The sequence below is a fragment of the Mustela nivalis genome, assembly GCF_964662115.1.
Source record: "Mustela nivalis genome assembly, chromosome: X".
NCBI lineage: Eukaryota > Metazoa > Chordata > Mammalia > Carnivora > Mustelidae > Mustela > Mustela nivalis.
In genome coordinates, this window is record NC_139040.1 from 66,454,165 (window position 1) to 66,475,044 (window position 20,880).

The 20,880-nt window shown below is 34.5% G+C and overlaps 1 protein-coding gene across 5 annotated transcripts in view; it reads right to left on the reverse strand.

Annotated features, from left to right (window-relative positions):
* Positions 1 to 1,190: 1,190 nt before the first annotated feature.
* CHIC1 (cysteine rich hydrophobic domain 1) overlaps positions 1,191 to 20,880 on the reverse strand; it is a 68,083-nt gene continuing 48,393 nt past the window's right edge. For 2 of the 5 annotated variants that reach the window (XM_082716054.1, XM_082716051.1), the window contains 2 exons: positions 9,199 to 9,255; positions 1,191 to 8,953 (listed from right to left, as the gene is read on the reverse strand). In XM_082716054.1, the coding sequence (XP_082572180.1) occupies positions 8,729 to 8,953; positions 9,199 to 9,255 (282 nt within the window). In that variant the 3' untranslated portion in view covers positions 1,191 to 8,728. The remainder of the gene's footprint in view (positions 8,954 to 9,198; positions 9,256 to 20,880) is intronic. The other 3 variants (XM_082716053.1, XM_082716052.1, XM_082716055.1) reach the window with 3 other exon arrangements.

The window sequence follows — 20,880 nt, forward strand, 5'->3', positions numbered from 1 at the left end:
GAGAGTTTCCCACATTTAGGTAGGTAAATATCCTATACTGTGTTAAATATTATTTAATGACAGATATAAAGGCATGGGGCTTCAGCCCTCAATATTAGAAAATATAATGTAAAAGTATTTCCCACATAGCACACCCAAATAGTTATCAATAAAAAAGTATAGATTTTTGCTCATCCATATAGTTATCAATAAAAAGTACAGAATTTTGCTCATCCATAAAGTTTCAAAAATAATTTTAAAACAAAACATGAAACTTCCTGTAGGTTTAAGTCTGTGATCTCTGCTTTAACAGTTCAAAATTTAAAGTCTTTAAAAAATACTCAGTATAATTACCAAAGAAGATGGGAAACATTTTTTCTTTTTTTCTTTTTAAAGATTTTATTATTTATTTGATATAAAGAGGTCACAAGTAGGCAGAGGGGCAGGCGGGGGCGCTGAGTAGAGAGCCTGATAAGGGGCTTGATCCCAGGACCCTGAGACCATGACCCAAGCCAAAGGCAGAGGCTTAACCCACTGAGCCACCCAGGTGCCCCTAAGTTTTTCTTGTTATTTTATATTTTCCTTCCTGCTTTGCTGAATTTGCAAAAGTTTGGCACAAGTTTAAAAAATTCTAATATTATATGCTCATTAGCTTGAGTAGTAAATCAAGATGTTAACACTTGAATTTTTTTTATAACAAACTGTTGACAAGAGAGTCAAAACTTTTGCCAAGTAGCTTCACATCATAACATTTCTTTCACTTAAAAAATATGCTTATTGAGAGTTTTGGAGGGGAGAGGGGTAAGGGGTTGGGTGAGCCTGGAGGTGGGTATTATGGAGGGCATGTATTGCATGGAGCACTGGGTGTGGTGCATAAACAATGAATTTTGGAGCACTGAAAAGAAATAAAATTAAAAAAAATTATGGTTATTAAGGTGTAACATCACTTTTAATTTTGTAGTTCACAGGTAGGCATGCAAAGTAGTTTAGAAACAAATTCCTACTTAGGCAAATACTAAACAATGGGCACAACAAAGGCCCCTAAAGCTAAAACACAGAATGAATTACAGGATCAGACATAATACTAGCAAATGCATGAATAAGAGGCAATATGCAAAATACAATTTTTAAAAAGAAGCCTTAGGTGACTACCTTAGAATGATGAAAACAGAAGTGAAGGAAGAAAGGAAGATGCACCAAAGAATACAGAATTCATTAACATAGTTTTGCACTTTATTGTAATTTTGCATCCTGAGATAATAAAATTTTATATCCGACAAGTGAACAACAGAAGCAGCAGTGAAAGTTTCAGAGAGGCAGGTTCCTTCATTTTGGCACAGCTGTATATAGGATGAGTTCTTTCAGGGGAGTCACTCTCAAACACGGGAGAAAAATAAATTCATTCCACAGGCTATGTAACAATACAAGATCACGAATGTTCTTGGTTTGAATGGACATTTCCACTTTTATTCTTTTCTGGTAAACTTGTCCCAGTAGGAATCCTCTGCCAAAAAGTAGAAATCCTAGGCTTTTCAAATAGATGTTTTGATCAATGCCCATTTTCCAGCTACCAGCATTTCCTGTTTTTGCAGCTGAGATTCATTATTTGTATGTGGTTAGTCATGGAAGGCAAACTAGCTTGCTGATTATACAATTTCAAACACTTGTAATCTGTTCAAAGTTCAAGCATTAAAATAATTTTACACTATTTGCTTACTAGAAAAATGGAAAATTAAGAAAACTAAGCCAAGATAAAAGCAACAAAATAAACAGGAATAAAAGGGACATTTGAGAAATTATTGCCTAGGCTCATAATGAGTTTATACACAGAACTACTTTGAGACTCAGAAGCTGATATTTACTCCAATGCTAGAACATATAAAACTTTCCACATTTGCAATCCTATGTGTGTATATATAATTTACAAATACACACTCAAATAAATTAACTCAGTTATCCTGAAACAGAAGAGAACAGAAAGCAAATTCTAACTTGAAGTTATATGGGCCAATCTAATACACACACACACATCTAGCATTTTGTTATTTAGGGACCTGGGTAAGTAACTTGGGGAGAGGGTCAAATAATCAATAATCTTAGCCCCTTTGTAAAAGTGGTTTTCAGCATTTTCACCATTAGCATCCCTTTATTATTCCCTCCCCATGTTTTGAAGAATTTTATTTACTAAACTGCATGTAATAATAGGCTTTTTCATTCTTTTATTAATCAAAAGCAGAACTGTCATTTGCAGCTTCTGATCAATGTGTGATAACCAGTGTTGTTAGGCAGGATTGAAAAAATATAAGTAAAATGCATGGAAAATCAACGTCTTAATTGGCTTATGTGGCAGAAATATGGGTAAATGTATGCTTTCCAGTATATTTTTTGAAATATTAAGAAAAAGCTTCAAGGATGCCCTCTGCTATCTTTATTCTGTCCCAAGTTGGGAACCACTGAAGTTTGCATCCACCTGCTTTTCCTCCCTAAGTCAAGTATTAACATAACACAATTACTCATGTTAACATATAGGAGATTAATAACAAAATTTACTACTGACAAAATAGATTAACTGCAACACTCATTCTGTAGAGTTTAACTGAGAAAGAAAACATAACAACATAGATTTAAAGGAATCTATTTAGAAATTACAAAATTATGATATCCAGTATATCTTTCAGTGAACTTCAAAAGCACACTAATATATGAAAAAAAAATCCTCAATTCCCCTGTGAGGTAGGCCCAGATTATTGTCCCCACTTCCACAATGAGGACATGAGGTACAGAGGAATTAAGCAGCAGAACGAAGAATTAAACCAGAAGTGATTTGGGTTTGAGTTCCATACCACTTTTCTTTCCATCTAGTATCAATTTGTTCCAATAGATCTTTTTGAGGATATGGAACCTAGTAAGACACTGAAGCAGATATTGGATAGGATATGAACAATTTTCACATCAATGTCAAAGTGGTCCTCCCATATCTCCATTGTTGTCACAGTTATAATTCTTGCCTCGATACCAAATGCATAGTCAGATTCCACATATGCAAAACCCATAGATCTTAGCTTTTCATTCCTAGGGAAACTGCATTTCTTTTTATTACCATAGAGGGGCTGAGGTCTAGCAGGTATCAGGTTCTTTAGTCTGTGTGACATAAACACACAGCAGTTAGGAGTCAGTTGGCATATCAAACATTTACTGTGTGCAAGGCACTGTGAGAATTTCCACCAAGGGTAGTAGATCTGAGAAAAATCATTCTGGGACTCTGTAGAGTAAGAATTTCCTAAGGATTCCTAGAATCACAGAGTATTAGTTTTTCTCTAATTTTCTGTCAGCTCTAGGTTCAACCCAATGATTTTACAGATGAAGAGACTGAAATGTAATTTATGTGACTTGGCCAAAGCCCATAATATTAGGTCATTTCCTCATTATAGTAAGAAGCTGACAAAGTCCACAGAAAATGGAATATATTTTCAGGTTGCCATCGTGAAAATGAAAAGGCTGGCTCAGAATCAAGAGAGAAATTTGGGGCAAGATAAGGATATACATATCCTTTTTTAGTATCCTATGTTACATGAACAAGTAGTATTAATAAAATCTATTCCTTTTCTGTGGAAAATTTCCTAATAGTTCACCATTTAAAGGAATCCAAACAATCAGACAATTGCAGACAATTGCTGCAAAATGAATTTTTTAAAGCAGAATTTTATAGGCATAAGGGGATTTAACTTCAGTGAATTTGGGCATGTTATAATCAAATTAGCAAATATATTCCCACATGTGAAACTGCTCCAGTTAAACAAGTGTATATAATTTCTATATTCTCCTAAGCCAACACAGTTAATTCTGATGAAATGTTATCTGGGGCTTTATGTTCGAGTAGTGAGGTTTGATTTTAAGTGGTGGCTTATGTGTAAACAAAATTAAAATGCTAATAATTTTTGAAACTCTTAATACATTTGGAAAAATGCTATTTGTTCTAAGCCTTACAAATGTTATGAGCATGGAACTTCATTCAAATTATGAAAAAATAAGAATAAATTTCATTAAAAATGGTAGAGTGCTAAATGTTAACACAGATAAACTGATCACACATTAGTGCTTATAGATCATAATATAAATAGTATGTACATTAAATACTTAAGTGGATTTTGGTAGGGCTTCAATCAAAGACCACTGTTCTTCCAGACCATGTAAATTATATATTCACTAGCATTAGAATTATACCAGTTTTTTAAGTGATTGATAGCCCTGTTCTGTAATGCTTTATCATTAACATATATGATTGGGGGAAAACTAGGAAACAGGCTTTGAATAATAAATATGAAATAAGAAATATGAGAAATAAGAAAAATAAGAAATATGCTAATGAAATATTCTTATACTTGAAAAGGATAGTTTTAAATCTAATGATCTGTCAATTCATCCATTTTGTTTCCATCAACATAAAATGTTATCTTTGTTCAAAAAAGACAAGGCACTTCTCCATCTTCTTCTAATGTTTGACTACAATGATCTCGTTCTTAAATTAATATCATGGGTAGGAGGGAACAAAAAAGAGTCAAAAAAGGTTAGGCCTTAATTTCATTTTATACATAATTTAGGTTTTTAAAGGGGGAACTGGGGATGGAGATATGTAATGAAACGTTAGAGAAGGAACAGTTTTAACTTGTGACTTTAAAGCTTTGTGAGATTTAGATACTTTGGCAAATACATGTTATTTTCTCTGGAACCTACCACAGCAGTATTCATAAAAGAATATCATGTAAAAAAGAAATTCACGATTACTTTCTTCAACCAAAAACAGCTTTCATAAACATATTCTAACAACTTGATAGAAATAACCAAGTATGTTTCACCCTAAGGATAAAAGAAAAAGAGGTCAGTGGGGGAGGGATTATGACCACACAGTGTGCTTTGTCATTTCATCATTCACTGCTGCCAATTTCACTGAAAAGAAAACATCCTCCTCCAAAGCACTCCAAAATACCCAACTGGTAATTAGCCCCTTACGCAGGAAAATAGTTTGAAAAAGCATTCATATAAGAAAGAAAAAAGAAAGTTTATATTATCTGAGTAGTTCAAGAAAATAAGATGAATCAACCAGCATAATGAACAATAAAACAATAAATTTAAAAGCAATTAAGAGTAGGTTTTTAAATTAAGTTTACAAATGCTGGCAAATGATTTTAATGACAAATACTACTGTAACTTAAGTTATATTCTGTCACCGTCAGATGCACTTTATTTCTGTCTCAATATTTGTTTCATGGAAACAATTCACCACTTCTTGCTGTTCTTTGAGCAAAACCAAGTGCAATTTTAATTTATACATGGCAGAAAAAGTTATGATAACCAAATTCTAAATATACAGAAAAATGAGATTTTAAGGATTGACACTTAAAATTATTCTATCATTGCTAATTAGAAATTTTGTATTATTCTGGAAATCAATCTTGGTATTAAACAGTCACGGTTTGAAGCATAAACCTGATGATATTAGCTGGAGCATAAACCACAGATAGAATTTTTTCCTGACCTTAGCTATAAAACAAGACATTTGGTATGCATTTTCAGAGGTTTCCACCTTGTCTATAAAAATACATATTTAATTTTGCAGAAGACAGACAAATGTTATTTTCAGGCACACATATTAAAAGTTAGAGATTCCGGGTAGCTTGGTGGTATAGGGGTAATGAGACTCTACAGAGGGAGTTGGAAAAGTGTGCAAACAATTATTGTCATATATCAAAAAGTATCTCTTTTTTTCCTCTTCTTTTACTGGTCCAGGACTATGGATTTCAAATTAGGCATAAATTTTAAAAGTGACTTTAAAATACTTGACTTTGTATGAAAAAATGACTGTTCTCTTCACTGGGATAAATGTCTAAAAATTTTTTACTCTAGTTAAGAGTAAGATGACAAATAGGATATTTTTGAGTCTCAGATTCTTTTAATTTATTTTTAGCAAAAGGAGTTACAAATAATGCCTATAGACAGGCATACATTTGCAGTTGAAATAACACAACATAAAGCTTTATACTTATGCTAAAAATTCAAAATAAGTGTGGTATTATCATTCATCTTACTTGTGAAGAGGAAAAGAAAAATAGGTATATGTAAATGAAAAGGCTACATGTGTGGTGAATTTATAAACTAAAATACTTTTGTCTAGGTACTTGTCTTTCCTTATTAGTAATATCCAAATGTTTAAAAAAAGATCCTCAAAAAATAAAGAATATTTTTATCAATTATGAATCAGCCACTATATATTCTTTAGGTACAGCTTTTCAATTAGCTCTCTCTCTTTCCCAAAGCAGAGTATCAGAACTTCAAAAAGGGATTAGTGTGGCTTACATGAGGATCTAGACACTTCCCAAAAATGTGAAATCTTAAAACACTCCTTAAAGATAGTAATTGTGTGTATTTTCAAGTGAGGGAAAGGATACATAAAAGGCAATATATAAGGACAGTGAAGCTGTGAAATGTGTTGGATGTCAAATGAATTTTTTAGGGAGTGGGAGTGAAGGACAAAATGGGAATTACTGAATTAAATGGAAAAACTAAGGTTCTTGGTTTCAGGTGCAATGCAGAATATCTCAGACAATGATTTCAATTTTAATCCACTCATTACTTGGGCAATCCTGCCCTACAGCTGAAATTTTTAACAAACTCATTATGGCTCTGCCATAAAACAGCATGTTAACAGTCTACACATTCAAGAGGATGCTTGCGAACTTCATTCATATTTAAATCTATGTAGATTTGTTGGCAATACAGTAAGTAATATTACGTTCTGTAAACCATGGCATATCACATTTTATGTTATGCAAAGAGACAATATTTACAAGTCTTTTAAGAGTTTAAATATTTTATCCACTAACATAAGTGATAATTTAGCAAAGTGCAGGACAAAACCAGTGCTATTAATTGCATGTCCTTTAAAAGCAAGTAAGAGTAAAACCATTTCTAAAAGCTACCAAAAGCTTATTTACTTATGTCCAGTAAGGGATTACAGAGCATTAAGTAGCCTAGAAAAATGATGCATATTTAGAAACAGTGAGTATGAAAATTATAAGGCAGCATGCTCAGAACAAATTTTTGTTTTTGTTTTTTAAACACCGGCACTGATGATTTATCTTTAGTGGCAACTATATATATACATATACGTCTCTGTATGTGTATTTATTTAAAAATATAGAGTGCAAAACACAAGCTTCATTAAGAAAAAAAAAAGATGTGCAAATTTTCTTCTTAAACCAACACAAATAAAAGAGTAAGGAGAATATTCTAAAGAATAAGAAGAAGAAAAAATGAGGAATAAGTTGAACACAGCAAAGGAGACCATCTTCATTCCAAAATCATCTACAAGGCACTAAGGGTAGGAAATGACAAGTAACACAGAAGTGACTGAATAAAATTCCTCAGTCAGGTCGGAATATGGGATATTTTGGTAAGAATTCTATTAGTATTACCTGTAAAATAAAAACAAACAGAATATATTGACAAAATAATTTTCATTTGCTAGAACATATATAACCCAGAAAGTCTATAATCACTTTCCACAGGATGTACTTTGATCCTCTAATATAAAGTAAGCAAAATATATAAAAGTTATAAAAAGAATTTACTATAACTTATCATTAGATTGGCAATTAAATCAAATTGGTAAACATAACTACTTATTGTAGCTAACAGTTTCTATGACCTAATTCATGTAATTATTTGTTTATGTGCAGAAAAGCAAACCGTCTTACATTATTATCTCCATCTATCTATACTTCCTTTGGCCCACCTTTTTTTTTTTTTGACAAAGTAGAAGGGATTAAAACTGTGTTTTACAGATTATAAAAAATACCTTTATCTATATTACATCTATATATTTTTCAGTTAAAGTAGCTGATATTGGTTATTACCATCTTTTACAAGTTTGGAAAATATAATGAAACATCCAAAAGGATTAAAACATTTTAATTAAAGACTGGAAATATAATAATAAAAACCAAAAATATTTATACACTATATAAATTTATATGCTAACTTATATTTAGATATATGCTCTCTATATATGTTATTTACAAATCTAATGTGTAAATTTATAATACTTTATATAAGGTTTTATCTATAGTGCATTTTAGATTTGTGGTCATTTGCACATTCTTCCCCCTAGCTATTCAAAATGGAGAAAAATGGCACAATAATCCTTATTTATGATATGGAAATGGAATGTTTACATAATATATATATATATGTATATATATATGTCAGCAATGTGAAGTTTAGGTGAGTTTCATATTCTTTTGAATGTTTTATGATGAAGTTATCACATTGGTTATAGGTAAATTTGTGTTTTGTGATTAAGATTGCATAGTTTATAAAAAAAAATAAGAGCCTATCATTTCTTTATCAAAAATTAAGTGCTAGCTAAGACTGTTAGGGTACGGAGTTGACCACCCCTCAATTAGACAGAGAACACTCTCGATAATGCAAGTCACACAGCGAGGTTTATTTCCAGCTAGCTGGGAAAAGCCAGGAACATGAATTCAGAAGTCAATTCCTATTTTATGCAAGTTTTGTCAAGATCACATTTAGAAATATTTTGTTCAACAGCAGTTGTGCTCATTATCAAACGTGATATTCTGCACCTATGTGAAGAGAAGATTATGGTTGGGCAATGTTTTCATTGCAGCATACTAGCTGACATTTTTCTCAGATCTAAGTAATTACTAGCTTTCAAGATATTTTATGTTGGCTACAAATATAAGGAAGATGGAAGGAAACCTCTATGCTCCAATGGACAGAAGTTTAGGCTGAGGAGAAAAAAAATGTAGAAAGAACTGACAAGTGATAAGCTCAGTAAAATGTAACATTTAGAATGGAATCCAAAAAAAGTAACTAAAAACAACTGCATACTTACATACTCCATCATATTGCTAGTTTCGCATTTCCTTTTAGTCAACTTCCAGTGCAAAGCAAGCTAAGAAAGTACAGTTAAGAATTTCGATATCAATTTATATTAATTATTACCTATAACATTTGAATAAATCACCGAGAACCATCCGGAAAAAGCATAAAACACATAAAATAGCATTTAAAATAACTTGTAAAGAATATATATTAAAATTGAATATTCTCTAATCCATTCTTTTGTGGCCTGAAAAATTCTCATCTTATCAATTTAATAATGCAAATATGTAAGTTTATTTGCTTAAACTTTCTTACCTTGTGATATAATCTGTTATTTTCCCATTCTAATAACTTCTGAATTGATCTTCTGGTCTAAGAGGAAGAATCAAGACTCTGTTACAAGATGAACTGAAGAACTTTGTAAACTATGTGTATATTTTTCTGCTTGTTTGTAAAATCCAATTATCTTCTCTTCTTGTTTTTGCATTAGAAATCAGAAAAAAGGCAATGTAACTGACAGAAACTGCCAAAAGAGGAGTAATATTTTGAGCAATTATTATACTGTTATTGTAAGATCGTTTTCTCTCCCTCTTCACACACCCATGCGTATATATGGGGTTTTAATATCTACTTTTCAAAATCAAATATGTACAAACTGTTCTGTGTTGTGAGTCGATTTACTGGACTACTATGAAATCAATACTGATACAGCTAGTAGTCCACTTAAATGGACCTAATCTTGACTTTCACATATCTTTTCATAGGGTTACTTTTTCAATATACATGCAATATACCAAGTTAACCCTGAGTCCTCAGAGAAAGTCTTCCTATAAGAGCTCCTAGCACAAATGCCTGGCATATGGTAGTCACTCCAGATCTACAAGTTGAAAAAAGCAAGCCAACATATATCAGAATTTCCACTGACAAGAACATGTTAAAAACAGCTAGTCAGAAAATTTTATTTAGAGGAAAAACTAAATGAGAAGCAGCACTGTCCTAAACAAGGGGACAGAGACTGAATTTCTCTATTGGAGTGCACATATGTTGCAGGGAGGAAGAAGTTTGCAAAAACCTTCAAAAAAATTAAGTTAAAGTCTATTAGGCATTTTCAACTCTTATTTGGAAGAGTTTTATTAGGTTTCTGATAAAGAAGTCATGGTTAAAATTTAATACTACTCCTCAAAATTGAATGATTTACAAATCCGTATCTGAAATGGTTTCTAAAGCACCAACTTAGATACTATTCCATTTGTGGAACTATGTCAGTTAACAATCAATGGCAATTATATTCAGTTCGTTCACTAGGTCAGAATGACAACAATTCCAGCTGGAGTGCACCATGGGGTTACTGTACTTGATAGAATCTCTAAACAAAATCAGATGGGTACAAAGAGACTGAATTAGTAATTATAAATCTTTTCCCAAAGAAAAAGTCAGGCCCAGATGGTTTCAACGATGAGTTCTACCAAAGAGTTAAAGAAGAAATAATAACATGACAATAAACACAAACTCAACAAAATACAAGCAAACTGAATCTAACAACATATGAAAAAGATTATATCAACCAAGTGGAATTTATCTGAGGAACACAAAAATAAACTGCTGCAATACATTATATTAATAGAATAAAGGAAAAAAATGACATGATCATCTTAACAGATTTAAAAAAGGCTTTGAACAAAATCCAATATCCATTCATTATAAAAATCCTTAAAAATTAGGAATAAATATGAACTTCTTTAACCTGATAAAGGGCATCTATGAAAAAAAACTATAGCTACTATACTTAATGAAGAGAGGCTGTTTTCCTCTTAAGATCAGGAAAAAGACAAGAATGTCTCCTCTCCCTACTTTTATTCAACTGTATGAGAAAATTTATTCAAGTGTACTAGAAAGAATAGGGAGGGCAATTAGACAAAAATAAGAATTAAAAGGCATCCAGATTGGAAATGAAAAAGTGAAACTGTCTTCATTTGCAGACATGGCCTTGCACAGAGAAAACACTAAGGAACCTGAAACCATGCTCCATAGGGTTAATGAAGTTAAAACTGTCACTAGCAAGACCCTCACTGACTATTCCTTCTTCACAAGAATGCTAAACCTTAACCTTTTAGAGGCAAACAGGAAGAGCTCAGGCAGGCTTAGACCAGTTTGAGCTTGACTACGGATTCACACCCGTGGAGATGGACCATGGAGTGTCCACAGTAGCTTCAATCTCATAATATCTGCTCAATGAGGAATACAAACCTCATCAACATAACATACAATGTGTTACAGGCATATTTCCTATATATGTGTATATGACATTATACCTCTACATGCAATGACAAATCCCTCCCCCCTTTTCTGAATATCCATCCTGTTCCTAAATAAAAGAAATCCATTTACCCCTACTCAGAAGTCATGGCTTTGGAAGTTATTCCCCATGATTTTCTTATTTGTTGAAGTAAAGTTTTGTGTGACAACTCCACTTGATGTAGTCTCTATCTGTAATTTCCCAAGGAGTGAACTCACTTTAGTTATTAGGTTACAAATCCATTAAAACATTACTAGAATAAGTCACCAAGTTTGCAGGAAACAAGATTTTGGTAGGTAGAATTCTGGCTCCCAAGATCTTCACCTCCTGGAGTTACACCTGTGAATATGTTACATTATGTTGCAAAAGGGGTGTTGCAGATGTAACTCAAGGTACTAATTACTTGGCTTTAAAATAGAGGGAGATTATTTTAGATTACTTTGGTGGACCCAATGTGATCTCAAGGGCCCTTAAAAGTAGAGAACTTTTTCTGGCAGATGAAAGGAGTCAGAGGGATCTGAAGCAAGAGAAGAACTCAAACCACCACTGCTAGCTTTAAGACAGAGATGTAAGGACCCATTTTATATTTTTATTTTAGCCAGAGGCTTCCATTGAAGTTAAACAATAACTTTGTTGTTTAACCCTTAAATTGTCCCTGCTCCTCTTCCCCCAGGGGGACCTACTTAAAAACAAGTCCGGGAAACCAGCCTCAGGTAACAAAGCTCGAATACAAGGGTGGGTCAGGGCAGGTGGAGATACCCAATCAGTGGGGGTGCATACTGTCTCCTAGCTACCAAGGTGATGGGCTAGTTCCTATGGCTACTGTGGGGTGAATTGTAATTCAATTAGCCACTTGAGAGTGGCCAGGCCCAACCACAAGGCCTTTGCTCTATAAAAGTTAGTCTGGATTCCTTTCGCACATTGAGGTCCTTCATCCATTTTGAGTCTATTTTTGTGTGTGGTGTAAGGAAATGGTCCAATTTCATTTTTCTGCATGTGGCTGTCCAATTTTCCCAGCACCATTTATTGAAGAGGCTGTCTTTTTTCCATTGGACATTCTTTCCTGCTTTGTCGAAGATTAGTTGACCATGGAGTTGAGGGTCTATTTCTGGGCTCTCTATTCTGTTCCATTGATCTATGTGTCTGTTTTTGTGCCAGTACCATGCTGTCTTGATGATGACAGCTTTGTAATAGAACTTGAAGTCCGGAATTGTGATGCCACCAACGTTGGCTTTCTTTTTCAATATCCCTTTGGCTATTCGAGGTCTTTTCTGGTTCCATATAAATTTTAGCATTATTTGTTCCATTTCTTTGAAAAAGATGGATGGTACTTTGATAGGAAATGTGTAGATTGCTTTAGGTAGCATAGACATTTTCACAATATTTATTCTTCCAATCCAGGAGCATGGAACATTTTTCCATTTCTTTGTGTCTTCCTCAATTTCTTTCATGAGTACTTTATAGTTTTCTGAGTATAGATTCTGTGTCTCTTTGGTTAGGTATCTTATGGTTTTGGGTGCAATTGTAAATGGGATTGACTCCTTAATTTCTCTTTCTTCTGTCTTGCTGTTGGTGTAGAGAAATGCAACTGATTCCTGTGCATTGATTTATATCCTGACACTTTACTGAATTCCTGTATAAGTTCTAGCAGTTTTGGAGTGGAGTCTTTTGGGTTTTCCAGATATAGTATCATATCATCTGCGAAGAGTGATAATTTGACTTCTTTGCCGATTTCGATGCCTTTAATTTCCTTTTGTTGTCTGATTGCTGAGGCTAGGACCTCTAGTACTATGTTGAATAGCAGTGGTGATAATGGACATCCCTGCCGTGTTCCTAAAGTGATTCAAAGGGGCACGTGCACCCGAATGTTTATAGCAGCAATGTCCACAATAGCCAAACTATGGAAAGAACCTAGATGTCCATCAACAGATGAATGGATCAAGAAGATGTGGTATATATACACAATGGAATACTATGCAGCCATCAAAAGAAATGAAATCTTGCCATTTGCGACAACATGGATGGAACTAGAGCGTATCATGCTTAGCGAAATAAGTCAAACAGAGAAAGACAACTATCATATGATCTCTCTGATATAAGGAAGTGGGGATGCAACATGGGGGCTTACGTGGGTAGGAGAAGAATAAATGAAACAAGATGGGATTGGGAGGGAGACAAACCATAAGTGACTCTTAATCTCACAAAACAAACTGAGGGTTGCTGGGGGGAGGGGTTTGGGAGAAGGGGGTGGGATTATGGACATTGGGGAGGGTATGTGCTTTGGTGAGTGCTGTGAAGTGTGTAAACCTGGTGATTCACAGACCTGTATCCCTGGGGATAAAAATATATGTTTATAAAAAATTAAAAATAAATAAATAAATTAAAAAAAAAAGTTAGTCTGGAAAGCAGGGAGGGGTCGCCCTCTCTTATAAGAGGTGCGTCCCCAAACATTCGGTTAGATTCTTGATGCTTGGAGCAAAATAAAGCTTTGCTTGACCTTCGCTTTTTATCAGTATCGCTCCTTTAATCGTGGACCCATTATTGGGGCATAACAAGAGAGGCCACACGGAAAGTATAAGAACATGATTTATGCAAAAATCTGAGGGAGTTTAGAAGCAAATTCTTTCCCAGAATCTCTAGAAAGGAATACAGACAGCCCTGCCATCACCTTAACTTTGGCCTTGTGAGACCTTAATATGAAAACTGTTTTAAACCATTAAATTTGTTACACTAGATAGAAAAATAACACGAGGCTCAACCTGTAAAAAAATCAATTGTATTTGTATACACTAGTAATGACCAATCTGAAAATGAGAGTAACGGACCATTTACAATAGAATTGAGAAAATATTTAGAAATACATTTAACGAATGAAGTATAAGACTTGTAAACTGAAAACTAAAAAAATCGCTAAAATACATTAAAGAGGTAGATAAATGGAGAGATATCCTATGTTCATGAATCAGAAGACTCATGGAATAACATTCACAACAATGGTGCTGGGACAATTGTATATCCAAAAGAAAAATTATGAACTCAGGTACCTATCTCACAGCATGCATGAAAATTAACTCAAAATGGATCAAAGACCTAACCATAAGAGGTGAAATTTTAAAACAACTATAAGAAAACACAGGAGTAAATCTTTGTGATCTTGAGTTAGGCAAAGCACCTTTAGATATGAAGCAAAAAGTACAAGCAAGAAAAATTTAAAAACGATAAATATGACCTAGTCAAAATTAAAAATTTTTGTGTGTCAAAGATACCATTGAGAAAGTGAGAGCCCTTCCAGAATAGCCATGTGAGAACCTAAGGGAAATTTCTTCCTTGTAGAGATAACTATTACTTTGATCAAGTATTAACAAGGATACTCAAGCAAATGTTCCAGAGATTGATCAAAGGGATAACAGATTGACAAGTATTTATTCAATAAAGTTATGGACAATAGCTAAGAATATTGGGAAGCCTCGGTAATAAAGCTAGGTAATACACCCATATCTCCATTGCTCTACATTGTGGAAGAACTATTTTAACAAGCTTGGGAGCTGTGTGGCAGGTGGTTCCCCATAGCTTTCAGCTCCCTGGAGTGTAACTGCTTTCCTGGGTAAGGGCAGCTTCTACTTCTCTAATGCTTACTTCTACAAAATAGGCAAAACAGTTGGTGAAAAGTGCAGTCCCCCTTTCTGTCACATATCTGTATTGTGGGAAAGCTGATATATTTGGCTTGACAACTGAGTGGCATTTCCCATCCTCTCAGCTTCCTAGGGTAGACATACTCTGGGCAATCCAGTTGCCCCCAAAATTCAGTTCCATTTCTATATAATAATAGTAAATAATTCAAAAAAGAAATTAAGAAAATAATTACATTTGCAGTAGAACCAAAAAGAATAAAATACTTAATAATAAACTTAAGCAAAGAGGTAAAGATGTGCAAACAGAAAATTATATAACATTGCTAAAAGAATTTAAAGACCTAAATAAATGTAAAGACATCCTGCATTCATGGATTAGAAGACTTAATATTGCTAAGATGACAATATTATCCAAAATGATCTATAGATTCAATGCAATCCTTATCAGAATCCCAGTGACATTTTTATAGAAATAGAAAAAATCCTAAAATTCATATGGAATTAAGAGACCACTATTAGGGGCGCCTGGGTGGCTCAGTGGGTTGGGCCGCTGCCTTCGGCTCAGGTCATGATCTCAGGGTCCTGAGATCAAGCCCCGCATCGGGCTCTCTGCTGAGCAGGGAGCCTGCTTCCTCCTCTCTCTCTGCCTGCCATTCTGCCTACTTGTGATCTCTCTCTGTCAAATAAATAAATAAAATCTTAAAAAAAAAAAGAGACCACTATTAGGCAGCAAGCTTGAAAATGAAGAATATGAAGGCCTCATTTCTCTGGATTTCATAACTTAGTACAAAGCAATGGTAACAAAAAAAAAAAAATGGTATTGGAATAAAGACAGATATGTAGACCAATGGAATAGAATAGAACCCAGAAATAAACCTTTGAATGTATATGGTCAACTGTTTTTCAACAAGAGTGCCAACCATTTAATGGGGAAAAAGAATAGTCTCCAATAAATGCTGCAAGGAAAACTGGATATCCACATGCAAAAGTATCAAATTGGACCCTAAACTTACACCACATACAAAAATTAACTCAAAATGGATCAAAGAACCAAACAGAAGAGTGAAAACTATAAAAGTCTGTGAAGAAAACATTGGAGACAATCTTTATAACACTGGATTTTGCAATTTCTTGGCCCCTGACACTGAAAGCATAGGCAAAAAAAGGGGAAAATATTAACTGGACTTCATAAAAATTAAGATCTTTTATGCATCAAATGACACTATCAAGAGAGTGAAACAATTATCTACAGAATGGAAGAAAATATTTGCAAATAATCAGAATACATAAACACTCCCCCAACTCAACAACAAATAAACAAATTAGTTGCAAAATGAACAAATTACCTATTATTAGAAATGGCCAAGAGTACATGGAAAAAGGCTTAACACAAGTCATTAGAGGAATGCAAAGCAAAATCAAGATACCACTTCACACCTATTAGAGTGGCTATTATCAATAAGAAGGAAAATAGCTAATGTTGGTGAGGATTTGCAGAAATTGGAATCTGGTACAAAAAAAATGGTACAGCTCCAATGGAAAGTCTTTCTTTTTCTCAAAAAGCTAAGCAATTACCTTATGTTTACATATTCTATTCCTAGGTATACTTCCCCAAAGAACTGAAAGTATGGACGTGAACAGATATTTATACAGCAATGTTAAATGCAGTATTATTCACAAAAGAGAAAAAGGTGGTGAGAATTCAGGTGTCCATCAACTGATGAGTGGATAAACAATGTGGAATATAAATAGAATGGACTGTTATTCAGCCATATAAAGGAATTAAGTTCTAAAACATGCTATGACATGGATGAACCTTGAAGACATTAAGCTAAGCAAAACAGTGTCAGGGCAAATACGGAATTACCCTATTTATATGAGGTATCCTAGGGTAGACAAATTTGTAAACACAGAGAGTAGATTAGAGGTTACCAGGGTCTGAGGGGAAGGGGAATGAGGAGTTATTATTTAATGGCTACAGAGTTTCTGTTAAGGTAATGAAAGATGTGAAAATAGGTAATGGTAATTGTTATACAACATTGTGAATGTAATTAATGCCAATGAACACTTAAAATGGTAAACTTTATGTTATGTGTATTTTACCACTCTAACACATTTTCAGAAAAATCCAGTAAACACAGTAGAAACCAAGAAACGATATCATTAGTTGACCAAAATATAAGGAATTTCTGTATGATATAGATGACCCCACCCTCAAATGAAAAAACTGAAATTTAAAAAATGCCTGACTGCAGACATCTTGATATGAAAGTATAGGAGCCTGAAAAAGAAGCAAAGATGAACCTGAAGTAACTTTAAATATGCACAGCAAGGAGGACATGTGCACCAAAAAAAAAAAAAAAAAAAAAAAGGAATTAAGCTTCTTACAACAAAGGAATATAATATGCCATGCCATGATCAGAAATAAATGAAATTATGATGTCAATGGCTCATTAAGTAGAGACTATCTATAAGGAGACAGAAATTATTAAGAAGAGCCAAATGGAATTCTGGAGTTGAGGACTACAAAACTGAAATAAAAGAACACAAAGTAGACTTGAATTAGAAGAATAATCAGTGTCAAAAGATAATATATAATCTCAAAGCACAGAAAAACAGAATGAAGGAAAATGAAAACAGCCTCAGAGAAATGTTAGACATCATTAAGGGCACCAATACACATATACTGGGAGTACCATAAAAAGACAAGAGCAAAACAGAAGAAATATTTAATGCAATAATGGTGAAAACTTCCTAAATTTAATGAAAAATATCTATCTACACATCTGGGAAGCTCAAGAGGTCCAAGCAGGAATAAACCATAAGGAGATCCATAGCAGATACATTATATTATAATGTTGAAAAACAGAAAAACAACTGAAAATCATGAAAGCAGTAAAATGAAATTACTAATTACTTACACAGAAACTACAGTAAGATAAACAGCCAACTTCTGATTAGAAACAATGTAGGGCACAAGACAGTCTGTAACAGACTGAAAGTGATGAAAGAAAAAAAGACTGTCAACTTTAGAAAATGAAGGTAATCCATTTAGGCATGTAAAGGCTTGGAAGTTATCTCTCCTGCCCACATATCAAGAAGGAACAAAACAAAACAAAACCCTGAACCACCTGAAAACCAACTCCCCTTAGATTCATCAGAGAAGAGAGGTTGTAAAGACTGGAGAGATACACAGATGGATACAAATAAGCACAATTACCAGGGTAGAAACACAGGAGAGGAAAGCTCTGTGGGAACCAGGAGTAGGATAGCAGGACCTGAACTTGACGAATTGCTGGAAGCTGGAAGCTCAGTGGGGACGTTTGAGAGTTAAAAATTCCAAAGAGGCCCAGTCTTGGGGAAGATTCCCACACTTTAAGTTTTATTACCAAAAGCCTTATCAGGTTCTCACAGTGATTGGAGAAAAATTCCTTCATCCCTCTAGTAGGAAAAGGGAAAGAACAGCCACTTTTAAATACTCCCAGAAGGGACGCCTGGGTGGTTCAGAGTTAAGTGTCTGCCCTTCAGCTCAGGTCATGATCCCAGGGTCCTGGGATCAAGTCCTGCATCAGGCTCCATGCTCAGTGGGGAGCCTTGTTTCTCCCTCCGCCTGCCGCTCCTCCTGCTTGTGCTCTCTCGCTCTCTCTCTGACAAATAAATAAGTAAACCTTAAAAAAAAAAATGCCCAAGGGGCGCCTGGGTGGCTCAGTGGGTTAAAGCCTCTGCTTTCGGCTCGGGTCATGATCCCAAGGTCCTGGGATCGAGCCCCACATCGGGCTCTCTGCTCAGCGGGGAGCCTGCTTCCTCTTCTCTCTCTGCCTGCCTCTCTGCCTACTTGTGATCTCTGTCTGTCAAATAAATGAATAAAATCTTTAAAAAAAAATGCCCAAAACATTCTGTTCTTAAAGACTGTTCTTAAGAGAAGCTATTGTACCAGAGCCTGACCAACCTTGGGGAAGGCAAAGACAGAACTCCAGCACCCTCCAGCCTTCCTGTCTCACCTAAAGGGGAAAACAAAAAACGGGGAAGCACTTGTGAAGGGCACAGCTCAGGAGCACAGGGTCACTAAAAAACAGGCCAAATCATAGTACTACAGAGTACTTCCAAGTCTTCCAACACCTTACCACTATGTCAGTAAAGTTTCTTATAATATGGGAATACAACTGAAAGAACTGTGCATCTCAGACAATATTTAAAATAAATAAGTCAGATGGATGAAAAGTACAGTACAAGGAATACAGTCAATAACACTTAATAACTTTGTATGACATATGGTAACTATACTTATTGTGGTAATAAGCATTGTGTAATGTAGAGAATTGTTGAATCACTATGCTGTACACTTGAAACTAATATAATGTTATATGTCAACTGTACTTCAAAAACAAAAAAAAAACAGGCAGAAAGTGAAGATAATTTACTTAGAGTCCTTTACACTAGAGAATTTGTTAAATAAATTGTTAAATTAAAGAACAAAAAAAGAAGTATCTAGGGAAATCTAAAGAAAACAGGCCAGACAAAACCAAGGACACTGGGGAAAGTTTAGTATCCAACACTGACAACAGTAAATACAGCCAAATGCCTGATAACATAAAATCTTATTTAAAAACCTGTTTACCTCAGTTTTGGGCGCCTGGGTGGCTCAGTGGATTAAGCCGCTGCCTTCGGCTCAGGTCATGATCTCAGGGTCCTGGGATCGAGTCCCGAATCTGGCTCTCTGCTCAGCAGGGGGCCTGCTTCCCTTCCTCTCTCTCTGCCTGCCTCTCTGCCTACTTGTGATCTCTCTCTGTCAAATAAATAAATAAAATCTTAAAAAAAAAAAAACCTGTTTACCTCAGTTTCTTTTACCTACTACATATGTGTGGCTTTCACACAAAAAGTAAACACAATAAAAAAAAAACAGCAAAAAAAGTAGAAGTCGTACTAAAAGACACCACAAGCATTAGAACCAGACACAGAAATGGCAGAGATGTTGAAATTATCAGACTGGGAATATCAATCACCAAGACTAATATGTCACATGTAATGCAAAAAGTGGACAACATGAAAGAACAGATATGGATGATGTTAGCAGAGAATTGGACAGATATAATGTCAGCAAAGAAATGGCAACTGTAAGAAAAATTCAAAAGGAAATGGCAGAAAGCCAAAATACCATAACAGAAATAAAGAACACCTTTGATGGGCTCATCAATAGACTGGGCATGGTTGAGGTAAGTATCAGTGAAGATTGAAGATATAACAATAGTAACTTTCAAAACTAAAAGGAAAAAAAAAAAGAAGTAGAACATTCCAGAACCAGTGGTCAATTATAAAAGGCGGAATAGACATAGAATAGAAATGCCAGAAGGTAAAAGAGGGAAAAGAACAGGAAGGAAGAAAGGAAGAGGAAGTATTTAAAGTAATAGTGAAAAGATAATTTCCCCCAAATTAATGAAAGGCATCAAACCATAGGTTGAGGAAGCTCAGAAAGTACAAAGCTAGATACTCAAAAATCTATACCTAGTAATCTCATATTTAAACTGCAGAAAGTAGGTGCACCTAGGTGGCTCAGCTACTGGCATCTGCCTTTGGCTCAGGTCAAGATCCCAGGGTCCTGGCATAGAGCCTTGCATTGGGCTTCAGGCTCTGTGGAAAGCTTGCTTCTGCCTCTCCCACTCCCCCTGCTTGTGTTCCCTCTCTTACTCTCTGTCAAATAAATAAATAAATAAAGTCTTTAAAAAATAAATAAACTGCAGAAAAATCAAGGAAAAATCCTGAACAAAGCCAGAGGGAAAAATGCCTTACATATAAAGGAACAAAATAAGAGTTATATCAGACATCTCTTTAGATCTCTGGTGCGACAAGAAGAGAGTGGAATGAAATAAAGTGTTAAAAGTACCCCCAACCGAGAATTCTACACCCAGTAAATAAATATAGGCTTTCGGACAAAAAGTTGAGGGGACATGTCAACAATAGAACTGTCTTGCAAGAAATGTTAAAAGTTCTTCAGAGAGAAGGAAAATGCTATATTTAAGATACTTAGATCTTTAAGAAGGTTTAGAGAAGGAAAAAAATGAAGGTAAAATA